General features: G+C 27.1%; 4 protein-coding genes across 5 annotated transcripts; 2 read left to right on the top strand and 2 right to left on the bottom strand.

Moving 5' to 3' along the window:
- Positions 1-18: 18 nt before the first annotated feature.
- On the bottom strand, positions 19-4,119 carry Ero1l (endoplasmic reticulum oxidoreductin-1-like protein). Its single transcript, XM_074243233.1, has 7 exons — positions 3,963-4,119; positions 3,362-3,886; positions 2,447-2,650; positions 1,964-2,360; positions 1,435-1,786; positions 1,057-1,350; positions 19-932 (listed from the first exon to the last, which is right to left on the bottom strand). Exons 2-7 carry the CDS (start codon positions 3,461-3,463, stop codon positions 881-883), a joined length of 1,401 nt encoding a protein of 466 aa, XP_074099334.1. The 5' UTR covers positions 3,464-3,886; positions 3,963-4,119; the 3' UTR covers positions 19-880.
- A 1,262-nt stretch (positions 4,120-5,381) lies between these two features.
- LOC141527658 (uncharacterized) lies at positions 5,382-9,104 on the top strand. The gene is made up of 6 exons (XM_074243235.1): positions 5,382-5,690; positions 5,817-5,870; positions 6,061-6,192; positions 6,782-6,936; positions 7,017-7,208; positions 7,339-9,104. The coding sequence occupies exons 1-6, from the start codon at positions 5,654-5,656 to the stop codon at positions 8,005-8,007; spliced, it is 1,239 nt and encodes a 412-aa protein (XP_074099336.1). The 5' UTR covers positions 5,382-5,653; the 3' UTR covers positions 8,008-9,104.
- LOC141527657 (CAAX prenyl protease 1 homolog) lies at positions 9,096-12,719 on the top strand. Its single transcript, XM_074243234.1, has 6 exons — positions 9,096-9,234; positions 9,313-9,459; positions 10,763-10,966; positions 11,049-11,573; positions 12,097-12,240; positions 12,321-12,719. Exons 1-6 carry the CDS (start codon positions 9,136-9,138, stop codon positions 12,537-12,539), a joined length of 1,338 nt encoding a protein of 445 aa, XP_074099335.1. The 5' UTR covers positions 9,096-9,135; the 3' UTR covers positions 12,540-12,719.
- On the bottom strand, positions 12,720-19,025 carry LOC141527655 (triokinase/FMN cyclase). 2 transcript variants are annotated; one of them, XM_074243231.1, is made up of 9 exons: positions 18,774-19,025; positions 16,974-17,148; positions 16,816-16,904; positions 16,533-16,749; positions 15,365-15,610; positions 14,887-15,300; positions 13,490-13,734; positions 13,289-13,419; positions 12,720-13,205 (listed from the first exon to the last, which is right to left on the bottom strand). In XM_074243231.1, exons 1-9 carry the CDS (start codon positions 18,894-18,896, stop codon positions 13,091-13,093), a joined length of 1,755 nt encoding a protein of 584 aa, XP_074099332.1. In that variant the 5' UTR covers positions 18,897-19,025; the 3' UTR covers positions 12,720-13,090. The 2 variants fall into 2 exon arrangements, with proteins under 2 accessions (XP_074099332.1, XP_074099331.1); XM_074243230.1 differs by having other exon boundaries at positions 16,816-17,148.
- Between the last annotated feature and the right edge of the window lie 28 nt (positions 19,026-19,053).

Raw genomic sequence — 19,053 nt, 5'->3', positions numbered from 1 at the left:
TTTTTCAAGAATTTTTTTTAATAATATATTGTATGATTTTTTTTAATTACAATATTATAAGATATATTTTAATAATCTGACATTAATAAATTAATTCTTTAAAACTTAAACAAAGAGAAAATAATAACAAAAAATATATGAATTGTGTATAAATATTGTACCGATAATTAGACAGCGATGATTTAAAATACATTGTTTGAAATGTATTAGAATTAAATAAATAAAGAAAAAAATTAAATTAAAATTCTACCTGTAATAGAAACCTATACGTACTTATTGTTACATCAAAAAACACAAATCTATTGGACAAACAAATTACTTATCACAGATAGAATCAGTAGTTACAATAATAAATTTACTTAGAAATAATGTAAACGTTGAGATAAATATTTAAGATCAATTACACTGTAATTATCCCAAGTTACTGCAATTATTATTAATAATATCTGTTCCTTTGTTATTAAGAAACTTATTGTTATTGTATTTATGTATAAAAATAAATTTGTGTAAAGATTTTGGTATCAAAAGATTTAAATCGGAAGAGTGTAGTTTTATACATTCAGTAGATATAGTATGATAATAATTATACGAAAAATAATTAATTTAATTAAATTGTTTCTTTTAAAAATCCTCAAAATTTTGTATTGTGTTCAAAAAAATATCTCTTTTCATTAATTTAAAAATACTAATTAAAGATTTTTAAATTAAATCCTGACAGTTAATGTTATTATAACTTATCGTATATTAAATAAATGATTTTTTATATTTGTATATTAATATAACTTAATTACTATGGATTTGATTTAATATCTTTCTTGTGTATTTTTATGTGATGTATTTTTTACTAGGCTATGGAAATATTTTTCTCTCTTGGATGGAATTATCTCATCATTTTTCGGAAGTTCTCCAATTCAAATATACTCTCGGACAATCTGAAAAATAAAATGTTATTATTACCAGAAAATTTAACGCGCATTCCACGCTTCTGTTACAATTTTTATTATCGACAATTAAATTAATCAATATTTTATCCAAGTAATAATAAATAGTATTTACCTTCCAAAACCATTAATTAAAGCAACTATTTCACTTCTATCAAGATAAAATTGTTTTCTATCTATATTGTTTAGCGTAGACGACCACATGTCAAATTTTCCGGAAAACAATATTTTTAATGCAGTCCCAACGCCGTGTACTTGTAATTTACCCCATAATTTACATTTATCGCACCCTACACAGTCCATTATACGGGATATATTTCTAAAATGCTGCCTGAATTCTTCTTTTAACACCTGCGCTTCAGACCCGCCATTGAACATAAGACTTTCATCAAAATGATCCGGAAATGATCTAAAAAAAAATACGTTTTATCATTCCAATAAATCAAATTATCAAAAGTATGACAATAAAAACAATTAGAAAAGTTAAACTCACTTTACGACTTGCAAAATATCCATTACTGCCATTTTAGTATCAACATCCTCAGCTTCATTGCCAGTGTAATATTTTTCCTGCTCTAAATAAGGCGCAGCTTTATAAAGCGCACGTAGTTCTAATAGATACAAAAAATATAAATTTTTCAACCATCCAGGCCCTTCATTTCCGGTAGTCTCCGGCGAGAAACGTCGTTGGAATTCCGGAAGATTAGGCCCCCATTCACTACTCTCGCGGACAAATGCCATGCCTTCTTGACTAGACAATAAATACTTAGCAGACAAATGTATATTTATACTAGCATGTAATCCAGATATTGCTCGATAAAATGCACGTTTTTCTAAACACATTCCTAAAAAAAAAAAAAAAAATACAATAATTTTATTTGAAAAAGAGATATATAAAATAAATAAAATAAAACTAACAACCTTGCAGTCACTATATGACTGCCGTGACTTGTCAAGACTTTTCCAACAATATCAAATTTTATTAAATATAATATCAATAAAATAACATTGAAAAAAATTACCATCTATTTTAGAGCTCTGTATAAAATTATGTGGCGAAGAATCAGGTCGGAAACAATTTTCCATGTAAATAGTTCTCCATATTCTATGAGCACTGGGTCCTTTGTATCCAGTATACCTTTCAGGATTGAGCAGCAAGTCGACATATTCACCAGGGCTCGTTTCTTTGATACAAAAATTGTCCAAGTTATCATCATGGTATTGCCATCGCTCAAACTCTTTGTAATTCTTTGAGCTAATTGTTCTATTCAAGTATCCGAGCTCCTTATTATGATCCCTAGCAGTTTGTTCACAGTCATTCAGTTGATTTTCAGCTAAATATTTATCATACGGACTTTCTTCATCATGATGATGGAGATCTCTCGGTAAGTCTCCTTGTAATCCAACCGGTATGTCATTCTGGGTTCATAAATATTTAAATTTATGCAAATCATTAATATTAATAAAGATTTATGAATTATAAAATTATAAACAAAAAAACTTACAGCTTGACAAGGTTGAACATGACAATATCTTATTGCACATTTACTATCATCAGCCCAGAATGGGCATTCTTTCTTCAAATTAACTTTATAAAAACGGAAGTAATCCCTTAATAGAAGACTCTGCAGTCTTGGATATATCTTCATATTATTGAAATAATCAACAGTATCGACATTGCAGCTACAATCATCAATTGATCCTTTTAACTGCGAAAAAGTTTTTTAGGATTATTAATAATAATAAATTTAATTTAATTATTTATTTTCATCAGACTCAAATCAGCAAACATCAGACAACTTTTGAAATTTTTATAATAAATCAATTATGATAAAAAAAAAATTTTTTTAAATTCGCACTTATAATTTTTTTTTAATTTCTACATGTAAACTGTTTTCCATAATTATGTATTACTTATTTGAAAACTTGTTTGAAACAAATTAATAATTCAATTGTTAATATAATCTGAAGAATTTTAAGATGTTTGTTGATATCAGAGTCATTTATTTTCATAGTATTGAAATGAATAGACATTTGACAGTTTTTACTGATTTAATAATTAAACTAGCAAAAACAATTTTAAGTATCGCAAAATAAAAACAAATAACTCTGAAGTTGACAGATATTAAAAATTATTTTGGAATTTTACTGCAATTAAATTATTAAAAAAAAAAAAAAATTTATTAAAAAGTTTCACATGTGAAAAATAATAAAAATTACAAGTGAAAATTTTTAGAAGCATTTTTTTAATGTAATTAATTTGTTAAAAAAATTTTTTTAATTGACATCTAACCACTAACTTCAATATTATCTTTTAGATGCATTTTTTTATTATAATCAATTTGTTAAAAAAATTTTTAAAATTGACAGCTGACCGCTAACTTCAGTATTATATAAACAACAATTATTTACAAACATACCTTGCAAAAACACTGATCATTTTTATGACTATGGGACCCAAAATAATTGGCCAGCGTCAAATTAACAATTGATATAAATATTAAAAAAATTAATCGTGGCATTTTAACAACCAACAATTAAAATTATTATTGCATTTAAAATACATATGCTACTATTGCAACGTCACTATATTCTAGCATATAATAGCGATAGTCGAACAATTAAAACTTTAAACTTATTTTCCGCCAACATTTGACTTACAACAAAAATAACGACTAAAATTGTTTATTTAAACCTTGATTATCATTATCATTATAAAAACTGTCGACAATCATCAGTGCAATTTGTATGCAATTAAGTCACGTACACAATCAGCCTCTTATCTTTCTTTACAAAACACATGTGAAACTTCCCGTTGCACCGCAAGTAATCATTTATTCAGTCTTATCAATTATTCAAACTAATAAATCCACCGAGTAATAATAGTTGTCATAATATAATCGTGAATCATCTGTTATCTGTCAGCCGTCACTAGGATTTAGCATCTAGAACAAGTAGAAAAATATCAACTGATTAATCTCTAGCAAACCTTGACCTTTTTATAAACAAACTCCCACTTACTGTCCGAGTTATCTCCAAAGTATCAAAATTTTTTGAATGCCCAGTATAGGCTGAAACTTAAATTACTATGTGACAACTATCACCTATGCGGTTCGCTTACGTGGGTTTTGGATTTTTTACCACGTAGGTTTACATTTTTAAAAATAATTTCATCATTTATTTTTGTTTGACAGATAATTTTAAATTACTTCCATTGAATATGACATTTGTGAATTATTTAGTAAATTCATGTCAATAATCTATTTTCAATCTTCTAATTAATTATTTAGAACTGCAAAGTCTGAGCGATTTATTTTTTTATTTTTATACTAAAAAAAAAATGTCGATAAACTCAAATGATAAATTAAATTAAAGTTTTCTTTATTGTCGATAGACTTTCCACAATGACACGGAAGTTGACAGACATTAAACTTTTTCTAGTGGTTTTTTTCAAATTTTTGCCGCGCAAATTAAAATATAAACAATTTCAAAACTAAAAGAATGTAACGTTAAAATAAGTAACTTAAAAACACTTTGAAGGGTTCCAAAATGGAACGGAAAAAATTAATTAATAAGAAAGAAAATATATACCACTTTATTTTTTTACTATGATGAAATGATAAATAAAGAACTTTTAAAATTGAACTGAAAATTGACAAACATTAAAAATTTTTTTAGAATTCTATGGCAATTTAATTATTATAAAAAAAATTTAATTAAAAAATTCCACATTTGAAAATTAATAAAAATTACAAGTGAAAATTTTTAGAAGTCTTTTTTTATTGTAATTGATTTATAATTAAAGTTTTTAAAATTAACAGCTGACAGCTAACTTCAGCATTATGAAAATGAATAAAAATTACAAGTAAAAATTTTTAGAAGCATTTTTTTATTATGATTGATTTGTAATATAAATTAAAAAAAAAAAATTGACAGCTGACAGCTAACTTCAGTATCACAAAAATTAATGACATTTAATTTAACTATCACTTGACAATTTTTTAATTTTCTTTAAGAAAAAAATTTTTTTTAAAAAATTATTTTTAAAAATTGCATTTTAAATTTATTGAAATTCCTCTAAGTCCATTTTCTTAATAATTTCTTTTTACTATAATTTATTTATTAAAGAAAATTAAAAAAATTGTGAAGTGACAGCTAAATTTAATGTCATAAAAATTATAAAAATTACCAGTGAAAATTTTTAGAAGCATTTTTTTGTTGTAATTGATTTGTAAAAAAATTTTTTTAAATTGACAGCTGACCGCTACCTTCGGTATATATATATATATATATATATATCGTACAATCGTGTATATGTATAGGTGCGTGTATATTTAAAAAACGACGTAATGCACTACTATGAATTCTAATAATGTGTGTAAAAATGAAAGCTAAACGTGTTTCTACGTGTCGATTCTTGTGTAAAGAATTTACTACAGTGCGTCCACAAACGTGTACGAGAATGAGAACTAAAAACCGCTGAGAAGAGACTGAGTATAGCGTAAAACAGAAGGAGTGAAGCAGTCTAAAGGCGTGTGTAACGTAGAGTATGAATGTATAGTTACAACCGGGTGTAAACTTGTAGACTAGACTGTTGGTTTGGAGTACGAAAGACCTTGAGTATTTTTTTGGACGCGGTTTTAGGCGTTCTTTAATTCTTCTTTAGTTTAAATTTATTTTTTTTAATTTCCAATGGATTTAAATTGACAATTATGAGCCTCTTGAATTCAATCCAACCACCGCCAGCTGGTAAGCATTGTTTTTATCATTTATTTATTTATGATCTAGCTTTATTAATTGATAATGTGATTCCCCACACCGTTACGTTTTATTTTATTTTTTTATCGTATAATATTCATTCAAATGTGTGCGTAGGTCCGTTGAATCAAGCTGGCTCTTCATCGTGGAAAAGAAAAGGATCAGATGATGGTAATTATAAATATGTTTGGTTATTGATAAGCTGTTATGAATTATTTATAGATAATCAATGACATGATTTAAAACAATGCATGTTTTGTTTTATTATATTTCAATGTCATAGCGTGGATTAATATTACGATCAAAAAAAAATTTTTTTATTGTTTTATATAAAGTAATTAATTTTTTTTGTATTTTTTAGAAAATGAAGATCATGATTCGAATGTCAAAAAACCAAGATATTCTTGGTACGTTACATTGGAGAGCGAATCGCCATTAAGAACTAATGAAAGTGATACTGAATCTATGTACAGTGTACAAGATCAAGAGACTGGTACGTATTTATTTAATGATACGGAAATTGAGAGACATCTGATTATTTTTAGAATTTTTTTAACAACCAAATTATAGCAAGAGAATTTTATTGAAAAATTTCATCTTTAGAAACTTTAAAAAATTATAAATGAAATTTTTATGAATAATTTTTCTATGTCTAGTTTATTTTTCAAGCAAAATCAAAAGATTGTCAAGTGTCCGCTAACTTCAGCCTCATTTTATTTATCATTCAAATTTTCTGTATTTTTACTTTTCAGTCAAGCAATCAATTTATAAAAAATCTATTTTATTAATTTTATATTTATTTATTTAAAAATTTTTATCAGATTTTACATCCTAGTAATTTTTAATCTGTCTAAAATAAAAAAAAACCTGAAAAAAATCAGTTAAAATTTTGATGTAAAAAAAAGGCCATTTAGCAGCTAAAATGGAAGTAGATTTCATAATAAATAATAAAAAAAATAATAGGATTGCATGTAAGAAAAAAAAACTTTCTAGAATGAATGCAATAGCAAATTTCATAATCGGCATAGAAAAATATGACTTAATTCTAATACTAATTAATTTTTGAATTTTTTTTTGCTCAGAATATGCACGAGATACTTCAGATACCTCTACTACATGGATCAGTACCTCCAATGATAACGCAAACATATCAGTTGCAGTCGAATTTGAATTAGAAGCATCTGAAACTGAATCTGATAACCCATACTATGATCGAATATCATCATCTGATCCCGAGGTATGTAAATGTTTCAACGATTAATCTCTTGTAATTTTTTTTTCTTGTTAATCCAAACTAATTTTATGAAATAAAACCAGGATGTATCTGCAATTGAAGTAATGTTATCTCGGAATAGCTTAAGTAGTTCGATCTCTGACTACTCCGAAGAAACTGATGAGTCAATCGCGTCTGTAGACAGTGACTTTGGACGTCTTTATTTCTATCGATGCATACAGTGCCGTGAGGAAAAAGCAAATCCTCAATTCACGCACTGCGAAAAATGTTTCCAAGTAAGTTATTGTCGTTTTGACTATTACAAAACTAATAGTAATAGTAAATCAGTAATAATCAATGAATAAATAATATTGATTATTGTGGTGATAGCAATAATGCAGTTAATTAATTTGTATGAATATATAGCTCAAAAAAAATTTCTTTCCACCACGACCGAAACGGAAACGACGTAAGAAAAAATTAGACGGTTTGAAAAGCACTGAGGAGAGTGGTGAATCATCGTCAGTGGCAACGTCTTCCCATGTACAGTCAATTACCCATTTTGACTCGGGTTTGGGAATGAGTCAAAGCGATTCCGTAAACGGGAGTCAATGCGAGTCAATAATCGCTAGTAATGATTCGGCTATCGGTAGCCATAGTCAGTATGACTCGGCGACCGGTAGTCAAAGTCAAAGTGATACGGCCTCATTTATTGACAGCCAGCAATCAATTTCTGAAGTAGATAACGATAATCAAAGCTCATCAGACTTATTGTTTAATGTCGATACAGTTGATTACAATAAATCTTCGACTTCAGTATGGCTAAAATCTTGCTCACCAAATACTTGTTATAAAAGTAGCAGCAATGAAATCAATATAATTGATGACAGTAAGAAAAACGATAAGTCTGATGATACCGATAGCAAACTATGTCATGTTTGCACTGTTAAGCCAAAAGACGGAGCTTTTGTACATGGAAAAATATTGCATATATTCAGCTGTTATACATGTGCGATTAAAACTTGGAAGCGCACTAGGCGTTGTCCAATTTGTCAGCGTCAAGTTAAAAATGTATCTAAGTTAATTTTTTCTTGACCGAATCCATTGCGAGATGAATAAAAAAAATAAATTTAAACAAATCGAGATTAATTTAAATTATTTTTTTCTATAATAATAATAATAATTATTATTATTATTTTTGTAACTATTAAATAACATGTTTATTTTTTGATAATTATAATACAGAAAAAAATGTTTATATGTTATGTAAAAAATATTTATTGTGTGAAATGTAACCTTAACAGAATCCTAGAAAATAAATTTATTTTTGGGCTTCTCAGAAGATTTACGACTCAAGGGTGGTTGAGGTTCTAAACTAAATGAATTTATAATTCATGGAAAGGTAAAAATAAAAAAAAAATGAAAAATCCTTTAAGGGGGAACACCACTGTGACGATCGAAAAAAAGAGGTGATTTTCGGGAATTTTTTGACAGGGAAAATAAAGGAATTTAGAGATTGGATTTTTTTTATTTTATTAAGGGTACATTAAAGATTATCACCCTAAATTTTTATTAAAAAATATTTAATTACTACTGTCAAAAAAATTCCCAAAAATCATCTCTTTTTTTCAATTGTCACAGTGGTGTTCTTCCTTAATTAGTTCAAAGGATATATACATACCTTTTATGACAATAAAGTTAGCCGACATCTAAAAATTTTTAGAATTTCTTTTTACTGAAAAAATTATTACAAAAAAATTAAAAAAAAAAATTTCCACGTGTAAAAAACTTCAAAAACTGCAAGTGCAATTTTTTTTATTTTTAATTTAATTATTAAAAAAGAATCAAAAAATTTAGAACGTCGGCTAACTTTAATGACATATACCTTTTAGTAAGGTCAGATTTTTAAATCTTGCAGTAATAACCCGCCAAGTGTGTAACCAACAGCGTGGTTACGGTTGAGCTTGGAAATATTTTTAGTACGTGAAATTACCACGGCAGTGTAGTAGTGCTTCTGTGTAAAGTGATTGAACATGTGCATCATGTCATAGAGTAAAAAAGCATAATACCATCCAAGAACAGCTGAAATTAAAATCATAATTATATATTTACACCGTTGCTTTCTATATCGATCACCAAGACTCGGACGCTGTGTTTTGTACTCGGCGTTTTTTTTTTTTTTTAACAATAAATACCGCAATTGTTTATTAAATTCTTATTAAAATGGCGGTATTTACGGACAATGAAGAGTACATACGTTATTCAATATTAGGTGTCATTTGGCTTATTTATTTCTGGGAACTTTATTTAAGTTTACGGCAGGTTAGTATTTAATATTTTCCACGTGGCATTTTGACGATTTGTAAAAAATTAATTTGTTTAATAAATTTTTACTTGCAGAGAAAATTGATGCAAAAATTGACATCGCTGCCTGCGTCGTTAGGCGGCTTGATGACTGAAGACTTGTATCAAAAAGCCAGAATTTATGCGCTTGATAAAAATGCTTACAGCAATATTCATGATCTTTTTGCAACGGTTGTTAATACGGTAAATTTATTTAATTAGATATTTACGTAAGAACACAAATTTTTTTTTTATTTTTACAATTGAAAATAATTTTGAAAATTAATTCTATTTTGTCCGAAAATACGGAGACATTTTGTATTTTGCCTGATTAATTATTAATTTAATCTTTCAATAATCAATTAACTGGTGCACGGTATTGACAATTCTATTCAAAGATTAATATATAGCTTTCATGTCAAGTTACTTTGCTTCTTCACTTGAAGTTTATGTTTGATTTTAAGTTGATTAATAATTTATTTATCACGCCACTTGACATTTCATGCGATAATGTTAAGAATAATTTATACATAAAATTGGCTTTTCTTTGGATTAAAATAATAACAACATTATGATGAGTTCAAACTTAGACCTCTTACAATTTTAAGAATTTTATAACAATTAAATTATTAAACGGAAAAAAGTAAACTGCAAAAATTATTCGGATTTCGGTTTATTTTTATAGTTTCAAACAGTAAAGCGGACGTCGGGATGGCAAAAATATAAATATTACAGAAATATAAATGTAGAAAGTGTAAAAGCTATAATTTATAATTTAAAATCTAAAATAAGTGATTAGTAGCTGTCACTGCTGTAAATAACGACTCTCTCATCTTAAAAAATTACAGTTTCAAACAGTAAAAATTTCTGTTTCAATATATGATCAATACAGTCGAAAAAATATCAATAATTTAAAAAAAAAAAAAAATTGAATTTTACCCAAAATTTTGGTCGTTTTTGGCCTGCCAAAATTTGATTTTTGATCAGATAAAAAAACTGAAGGGTCATTGTATGGAGAATTATATACAGAACATGCAGAAAAAAATTTGATAGTTAACTTATCGAAATATGAAAAAAATTGATTTTTTTTAAATTTCACACTGGTTGTGCCTCTAAAAAAAATTTTTTTAAATTGTCAAAAGTTTACTTATTTCAGTAACATTTAGACTTGATCAAAATAGAAAATGTCACTGAACCACGGCTGTTCACAATAAATTGTTTTTTTTTTTTATGTTTTTTAGATAGCTCATACATATCAATAAATAACTTCTCCGTTATTTTGCCTAAGAATAAAATTAATATTGTTTTTATTTGTATCATTTTTTACATATAGTGTTTTACAAAGTATGGTTAATAATTTTTTTTATGCAGTAAAAAAATAAAAAATAGAATTAGTTCATTTTAGCTCACAATCTGTGTCTAAAAATAATATTTTTAACATGCTTATAAATATAAGCATGAAGAAATTTTTTAATATTTAACAAAAAATATTATATTTATTTTATAGGTTGTCGTACTTACATACGCATTTTATTACTATTGGCAATGGGGTCTCATGATGACAAAATTTATTGGATTAGATACATCTAATGAAATAATAGTTAGCGCCTGTGTATTAATCATCATGAACACAGTATCAACAGTTATTGATATGCCATTTAAAGTATACAATGTATTTGTACTTGAAGAAAAACATGGTTTCAATAAACAGGTAATTTGAATATTGAATTAAATAAAAAAATTTTTAAAAACTAATAATAAACATTAATACATCGATTTAATTATCCTCATAGACGGTGAAATTTTTCATAAGAGACCAGTTTCTCAAATTCCTGGTCGGCCAAGTGATCGGGCCGCCATTGTTATGTGGCTTAGTATGGATAATCAAAAACGGTGGTGACTATTTCTTCTTCTACGTCTGGATATTCACGGTTGCTGTCACGCTCTTCATGTCAATCATTTATCCCGAAGTGATTGCGCCACTGTTTGACAAGTACTCGCCACTGCCGGAAGGCGAGCTGAAGCAGAAGATTGAAGCACTCGCAGCTTCGTTGAACTTCCCGCTGTACAAGCTGTACATCGTAGAAGGCTCCAAGAGATCATCTCACAGTAATGCTTACATGTACGGGTTCTACAAGCACAAGAGAATCGTTCTCTTCGACACTCTCGTCAAAGAGTACTCTCAGGCAAACGTTAATCCTGATGGAAAAGGTAAAGAGGACTACGGCTGTGAAGTTGACGAGGTCCTTGCTATTTTAGTTCATGAGTTGGGTCATTGGCAATTTAGTCATACTCTTAAAGGCTTAGCGTTAGCTCAGGTAATGTTTTTTTGTCTTTTTAACGTAGTTGGCACCTGTAAGGCATATTTCAAGAAAATTATAAAAATTTTCTGTAGAACTCCTAGCAGTTCTCCTAGAATCATTTGAAGTGGAAAAAAAAAAAAAAAAAAAAAAAAAAATTGAAAATTGGATTTTTGGCAGAGGTTTTTACAAAAAAAAATTTTTAATTTGGCTAAAATTTCGCGGAATTTTTTTTTTTTTTAAATAGTTGTAATTGAAAAAAAAAAATATTCCGTTCAAGACCTTGTAAATTATATCTCGAATACTTGTATGAAATTTCATCAAGATCGGTTGAGTAGTTCTCGAGGAATCGTGGGTGAATTATTAATATATTTATTTTTCGATAAAAAAAAAATTTTATAATTTCCTTGAAATATGCCTTACAGGCCCCAACTACCTTAATAATAAGTATCTACTATAAAAAATCAATAGTATAATATAATTAAGTATAAGTATGATTAAAAACAAAATTGAAATAATTAATTTACTAAATTATTTACAGATAAGTTTTGTAATGAATTTTATTCCATTTGCAAAACTATTAAATTACCAGCCAATTTACACAGCTTTTGGGTTCACTGATTACCAGCCAATTTTCATTGGACTTATTATTGTTATGATGTATATTTTAACTCCTCTAAATACGGTAATTATAAAAATCATTATTAAAAAATTTATATTCAGACAATTTTAATAAAAAAGGAAAAAAAAAAATTGTATTTTCAGTTGTTCGGATTTTTAATGACTGTAAACTCCCGGCGTTTTGAATTCCAAGCGGACGCTTTTGGCAAAAAGCTTGGTCACGCAGCAGCATTGAAACGTGCATTAGTAAAATTACACAAGGATAACTTATCATTCCCGTTATATGACAAGCTCTACTCGGGCTGGCACCACAGCCACCCGCCTCTACTCGAGCGTCTTGAAGCACTCGACAAATACGAGTAGACGCTAAAATATTGAATTAACAAAAAATCGGGCATAATTACTACAATTATTCTGTAACCACATCAATCATACATTTTAAATCATCATTGTCATATATCATGTGTGCGTGAGTTATGTAACTATTCAAATATTTTTTTCTTCCAAAATATTTATCGACGCGATAAAGTGTCTTTAAAATTATTTGGTTTTTTTTTAATATATTGAAATATGACTTTATTAATACAACAACAACAATTACTTATATTAATATAAAAATATTGGTCCACGCGTTATTAAAATTAATGTACCAAAGATTTTATATATCTAAATGCTTGTTCGTACATTTTTACGTTCTGTTTTAATTTTAACAATTTTTTGTTATTTATTGAAAATATAAGTGGGTGAAAAAACGTGTATTTTAAACCTCAATAATTAATTGAAATATTTCACATTTTTAACAAAAGATTCATCCACTTACGTCTTCAATCTTTACTTATTCGCGTGCCTAAAGGTAAAAGGGCGTATAAAAATTTATGTACCTTTTTACCTCCAGGCACGCGAGTTAAATTTGTTTATCCTTTCATCAAAATTTCAGCTACCGCACTAATCCAAATAACAACTCCAAATGCTCCTGCATCAACATCGTTTAAAAATTTCGACTGCTTTACATACGCAGCACGTCCAGCTCTAAAACAAACATTGAAAATCATAATCATAATAAATAATCACATCACTAACAATAACAACGATTAATCAAAACATTTAGCTACTTAGGAATCATTTGTTTGGTCAAATTGCACCCCAATTTCGCCGCATCGACTGTTTTTTTAACAACGACGTTAAACTCTGCATGATTTAGCTGTTCGTTGAATGCCGTGCAAGCGGGGTCTAGTGCGTCCAACTAAAAAAATTAATTTTTTAATTAACATTTAAGGCTGCTTATTAAAATTATAGATTTATCATTGTAAAACCATTGTTCTGTCGCCTGGCTGTGCTTTGCTGTACTTGGTAACGCCGTTAATGGCAGACTTCCAAGCTCGCCCCCAATCAGCAGCTTTAATTTCTGTATTTGGTAATGCTGAAGCTGCTGTTGTGAACATCAGGCTGTAAACAGCACCTGAAGTACCTCCCATGCAGTCCTCAGCTATTTCGGATAATTCAGTGAGCAATGATACGGGGTGCGTCGTACTTAGAGTATCCAGCGATTTTACAATACCTGTTTAAGTTGAACAATAAGTTTAGCAACAAGTGTTCAAGTGGTGTGTAAGTTAATTTTCAAAAGTTTTAAACACCAGAAATTTTTTAAAAATCCGTATTGAGGAGCAAAGTTTAAATTGAAATTTTTTATCTTATTTTATTAGCAATAGTAAAAAAAATTAAATCTTGCTTTTGAAGGCTGCTTAGATAATACTTGAACACTTTCTTTATTAAGTGTAAGCTCTGTAAAACTGATACAGTTCTTCTATTAGCAAAATTATAAAATTAATATTTATTGCCAAAAAAATATTTGAGGTTCTGTGATAAGTCCATTTTTCCGCCCTAAATATTAAGTAAAACTTTATAATTTTGCTTATTAGATTACCTGTCTCACAGATCTTGTAAAATTAAATAGCCCACAGAAATTAGTCAATTTTGCAAAACTAACTAGAAAGCAGTAAATTGCTCAATTTCTTTAGTTTTATGCGAGGTCTGTAATTTAATTAATTACCAAGAGATATCGGCCTTCTAAGCAAAATCGGTTTTGTAGCTTTGACAAATCGATTTTTTGAGATAAACACTTCATTAAAATTTAAAAATGTTCATTTTAATGTCAGAAATCTATGAAAAAAAAAAAAAAAAAAAAAAAAAAAAAAAAAAACGATTGGATAATTTTTCTGCTCGCAAAATTTATTTGTTTATAAAACTTCGATTGTTTATAACTAATGATCTATCGGTCAAAAAAAGATTTAAAAAGAAAAGAACTATAGCTTTTTTCAAGCTCTAGAATTTGCTAGTATAAATTTTACACATCAAATTAATAATTTGCAATACCAGGTAAAATTAATTAGATTTTCGGCTGCCCAAATTTCAAAATACAGTGACTGACAATTTTAAGATTTTTAAAAATTTTTTTTATTAAAAAAAAGTTTGCGCGCAAAATTGATAAAAAATTTGATTTATAAATAGAAAATACTTGAATATAAATATTTTTAAGAAAAATTACTTGAAATTAAGGTCTGAAAGTTATAAATAAAAAAAAATGCAGCAATACTAAAAAAAATCAGGTATAAAATTTTTGCAGTTACTGAGTTTTAAAATTGGGCAGCTGTTCTGTGGGCTAAAATGCTTATTTGCTACATAATTATATATAAATCTAAACAAAATTTACTGTCAGCTAATTTTTTATGTGTGGATCCGCAATCGCCATCACCACAGCCACGGTCCAATGTGTTGAGTGTCTCCTCATTGTTAATAATCGCTTTACATGCATTCAGTAAACATTCCTTCAAAATATTAGCGTTTCGATTGCTTATTTTTGGATCAATTAATTTCTTAGATATACTTGTAGTCCTTTCAACGCCGGGTATTTTATTGTCAACGAATTTATTTTTACAATCTAGTGTAGGTAGAGTGTAAGCACATCCTGGCCAGCAGGGTGCGTCTGTTTTGTCGTCGAGACAGTCGAGGTATATTTTTTTAAATTCTTCTGGTAATTTTAGAACAGATACATGAACTCCCGCACTGTCTAACGATGTCATCAGTACTCCAGAGTAAACTCTACATACATTTATATTTTTATTTCCTGCAATTAATCATTAGATTAGTTAAGTGTTTCATGTAATATAATAATTTATGATTCTACTTACTCAATTGTGTGACTATTTCATTAATAATAATTCCCTGTTCTAGTTGACTCATACCGCCAAAATTGTTCACTAGAACTGCTACTGAGTCGTCAGTATTTAGTGACAATGTTTCAGATATTGTTTCCAGTAAAATGGTGATTACTTCAGATGCACTTTTTATTTTTATTCTATGGTATCCTGCTTCTCCGTGGATACCAAGTCCTATTTCTATTTCATCCGCTGGCATCTCCATCATCAGTCCTTGGCCTTAAAAAATAAAATTACAAATTTTAGGAAAATGTAAATATTAAAAAACATTTTAATGACAAATTTAGATACAAATTGTTAATGCCGGGAAGAAAATTATTGCATTAGACTGGATAGTCAATAAACTGAAAAAAATCTAAAAAGATTAAGAAACAAGGTTCATAATTTTACTAATTATTTAGATTGAAGATTTTACAGCTTTCTGACTATATTGAGAGAAAAAATGAGCAGTATTGTAACAAAAAAATCAATTTGTTGAAAATTAAAAAAAATTTTATTTTTTTGCTGAAGAAATAAAAATTTCTTTCACAGTAACTTCTTATTGAAAAAAAGTTTTCTAGATTTGGGAAAAAACAATTTTGGATGAAAATTTTCAAGTTGTCTATCTAAAATTTTTTTTTCCAATTAAAAAAAATTTTTTATTTTCACAAGAAAGTTACTGAGAGAAAAATTTTAATTTCTTCAGCTAAGAAATAAAATTGCTTAAAAATTTTTTAATCATCAACTTTTAGTGGACCTTTTGTTAAATTTGTAAATTTTGACATTCAATTAATAATTTAAAAATAATATAATGTTCAAATATTACAAATTTTTTTTTTTATATTCTGCATCAAAAATAAAATCCACATCCAAATAATTACCGAAATTTTGTTTATATTTTATAAATTTCTAAATAATCTTTTAGTTACGATTATAACGCAATATCAGTATAAATATTTTTTATCATTGTCAATAAATCGACATGATGATTAAATACTAAAAAATGATGCAGTTTATAAAAAAATCAGTACTGATACTTAAAAATTTTAATTCTTTTGTAACTGCGTAGCTTACAAGTTACTATTATTACCAGTCGTTGTTATTATTATTATTAGTCATCCAAGATAAGTAAAAAAAAAAAAAAAAAAAAAAAATGACAAACCAGGTAAAGAACATGAACGTAAACCAACTCCATAAGTTGCTATACAATCCGCAACTACTTTAGCATGGTATAATATTTCATCGATACTATTTCCTCGTTCAGACATTGCTCCAGTTATCTTTATAACAAATAAAAGACCAACTAGCCCTCGTTTTCCAGCGCGGCCTTGATCTGACGCAGGAATACTGCAATCGTCTCCAATAATTATTTCTGCAATCTTTATAAATATATAAAAAATTATTTTATCTTAAATTATTGAAAGAAAAATAAGAAAAAAGATAACCTTAAGATTTTTCTGTCTCGCTTTTTCGATCGTGATTCCGAAGTTCAAACAATCACCAGTGTAATTTGGTATCACAACCAGAGTACCGGCTAAAAAAAAAAATTGTTTATCAAAATCTAATAAAGAGTAATTTAAAATATTATTTTCTAGTAGGTTACCATCATTTGAAACACAATTTAAAGTGTGAAGAATATTGTTTGGCGGCGGGGCTGCAAAAACTGAGCCAGCTATTGAAGCAGTTAGCATCCCTGCACCTACAAATCCTGCAGCAAATGGTTCATGTCCACTACCTCCACCGCAAATTATTGATACTTTGTTTTTGCGATTTTTGTACTAGTATAAATACAATAAATTAAATATTTAAATAATTTATTTTTTTTTTTCTTTATTTTTTTTAGTATTCAAAATTTTTTATTTTACACTTAAAAAAAAATATATTTTTATCAAGAAAATTTTTTTGGAGCAAGATTATATATTTTTTATAATTATCAAGAATTTATTTTTTGAAAATTAATTTAGCAGATATTTTGATCATTTAAAAAATTTTTTTTGTCAAATAAATTATAGCAAAAAAAAATGACGTAGAAAAAAAAAATAAAATATGTAATTTTTTTAACAATAATTTTTTTGAACAAATCTTTTTGTTAAATAAAAAAAAATAGTTAAGTAACTGCTAACTTTAATGGCATATATATTTTTTGATCCGAATTGATTGAAATTATTTTTTTTTTTCTTGCATAATATTAAAATAAAACAAAATTTTTGGGATTTATATTCTTCTACTTTGAAGGACTCTAAATTTTCATAAGTATTATAATTAAATTAATGCTGTTAATGTTTGATGACACTTATATAAATTATGAGACGCATATATTGACAATTTTTTAAACTCAGCTGTTTGTGACGATTGAAAAGATATTAATTCAGCTCAAGAACAACAGATTAACCCGAAAGTTGCAATTAGAGAACAAAGAAGATATTTTAGAAATTTTTTTTCAACTCTCTTGTTATAAATCATCAAATAATCATCGGTTAGTAGTTCGGATGTTATTTTCTGGACTTTTTATGGATAATTTTGAATAAATTGAAAATCTTTTTCCAAAAAAAACCTGGCCCGTTAATTAATAAATTAAAATATTTCAAATAACCTAATCTTGGGAATTTTTGGGAATTGAAGATGTTAGATTATAAAATTTGTATTTTATTATTTTAGCAAATTTTATAACATAACATCTTATAATACTAAAGTTAGCCGACTTTTTAAAATTTTTGATTTTCTTTTAATTATTAAATTAGAACTAAAAAATATTTTTACAAAATTTCACGCATTGTTTTTCAAGTTTTTTACAATTGAAATTTTTTTTTTTTTTTATTATTTTCGAGTCATTTTTTCAGTAAAAAAAAAATTTTAAACATTTTTAAATGTCGGCTAACTTAATTTACATTGACATATCTTCACTTATTGTCAAAAATTCATGAAAATTAATTTAACAGACATTTAATAATTTTAATAATTTTTTTAATAAATAACTGCATTAAAAAAATGGACATTTATAAATGATAATAAATTAAAAATGCAATTTTTTAAAAATAATTTTTTGGAACAAATTTTTTTGTTAAATAAAATTAAAAAAGGGTCAAGTGACAGCTAACTTAAACATCATCAAAAATTCTCAAGATAAGGTTATTTGAAAAATTTTTATTATGGACTAGAAATTAAATATTAATAAATTAAATGACACTGAATTTGACAGATATAAAATTTTTTTTTAGATATTTATAGCAATTACATTATTATAAAAAAATTTAATTAAAAAGTTTCACATGTAAAAACTAATAAAAATTATACGTGAAAATTTTTAGAAGTATTTTTTTATTGTAATTGATTTATTAAAAAAATTTTTAAAATTAACAGCTGACTGCTAACTTCAGTATTATTAAATTAAATATTTACGTACATTTGCCGCAAGAACAACTCTCTTTGACGGATGATATTCCAACTGCGGATATGCACAACAAAGTCCCGCCAAAGTTTCTTCGACAGCAGTGTCAACAGAGTTGATCAACTGTTTACTTGCCATTCCGCCGAAAATTAACTAGACCACGGTGAAATTAAAAGCAAATACAAAGTGAAAAAAAAATTCAAATTTAAAAGTCGCGTGAAGAGAAGAACGTTATTGCGCGGGCGTTAATAATTTGATTGTCCATTGAATAAACAGCTGAGCTTACTATATATAG

Source organism: Cotesia typhae, unplaced genomic scaffold (assembly GCF_013202065.1).
Source record: "Cotesia typhae breed Kobodo isofemale line unplaced genomic scaffold, CoteBio_Ctyphae contig_4, whole genome shotgun sequence".
Lineage (NCBI taxonomy): Eukaryota > Metazoa > Arthropoda > Insecta > Hymenoptera > Braconidae > Cotesia > Cotesia typhae.
This window is presented reverse-complemented; position numbering and strand designations above follow the sequence as displayed.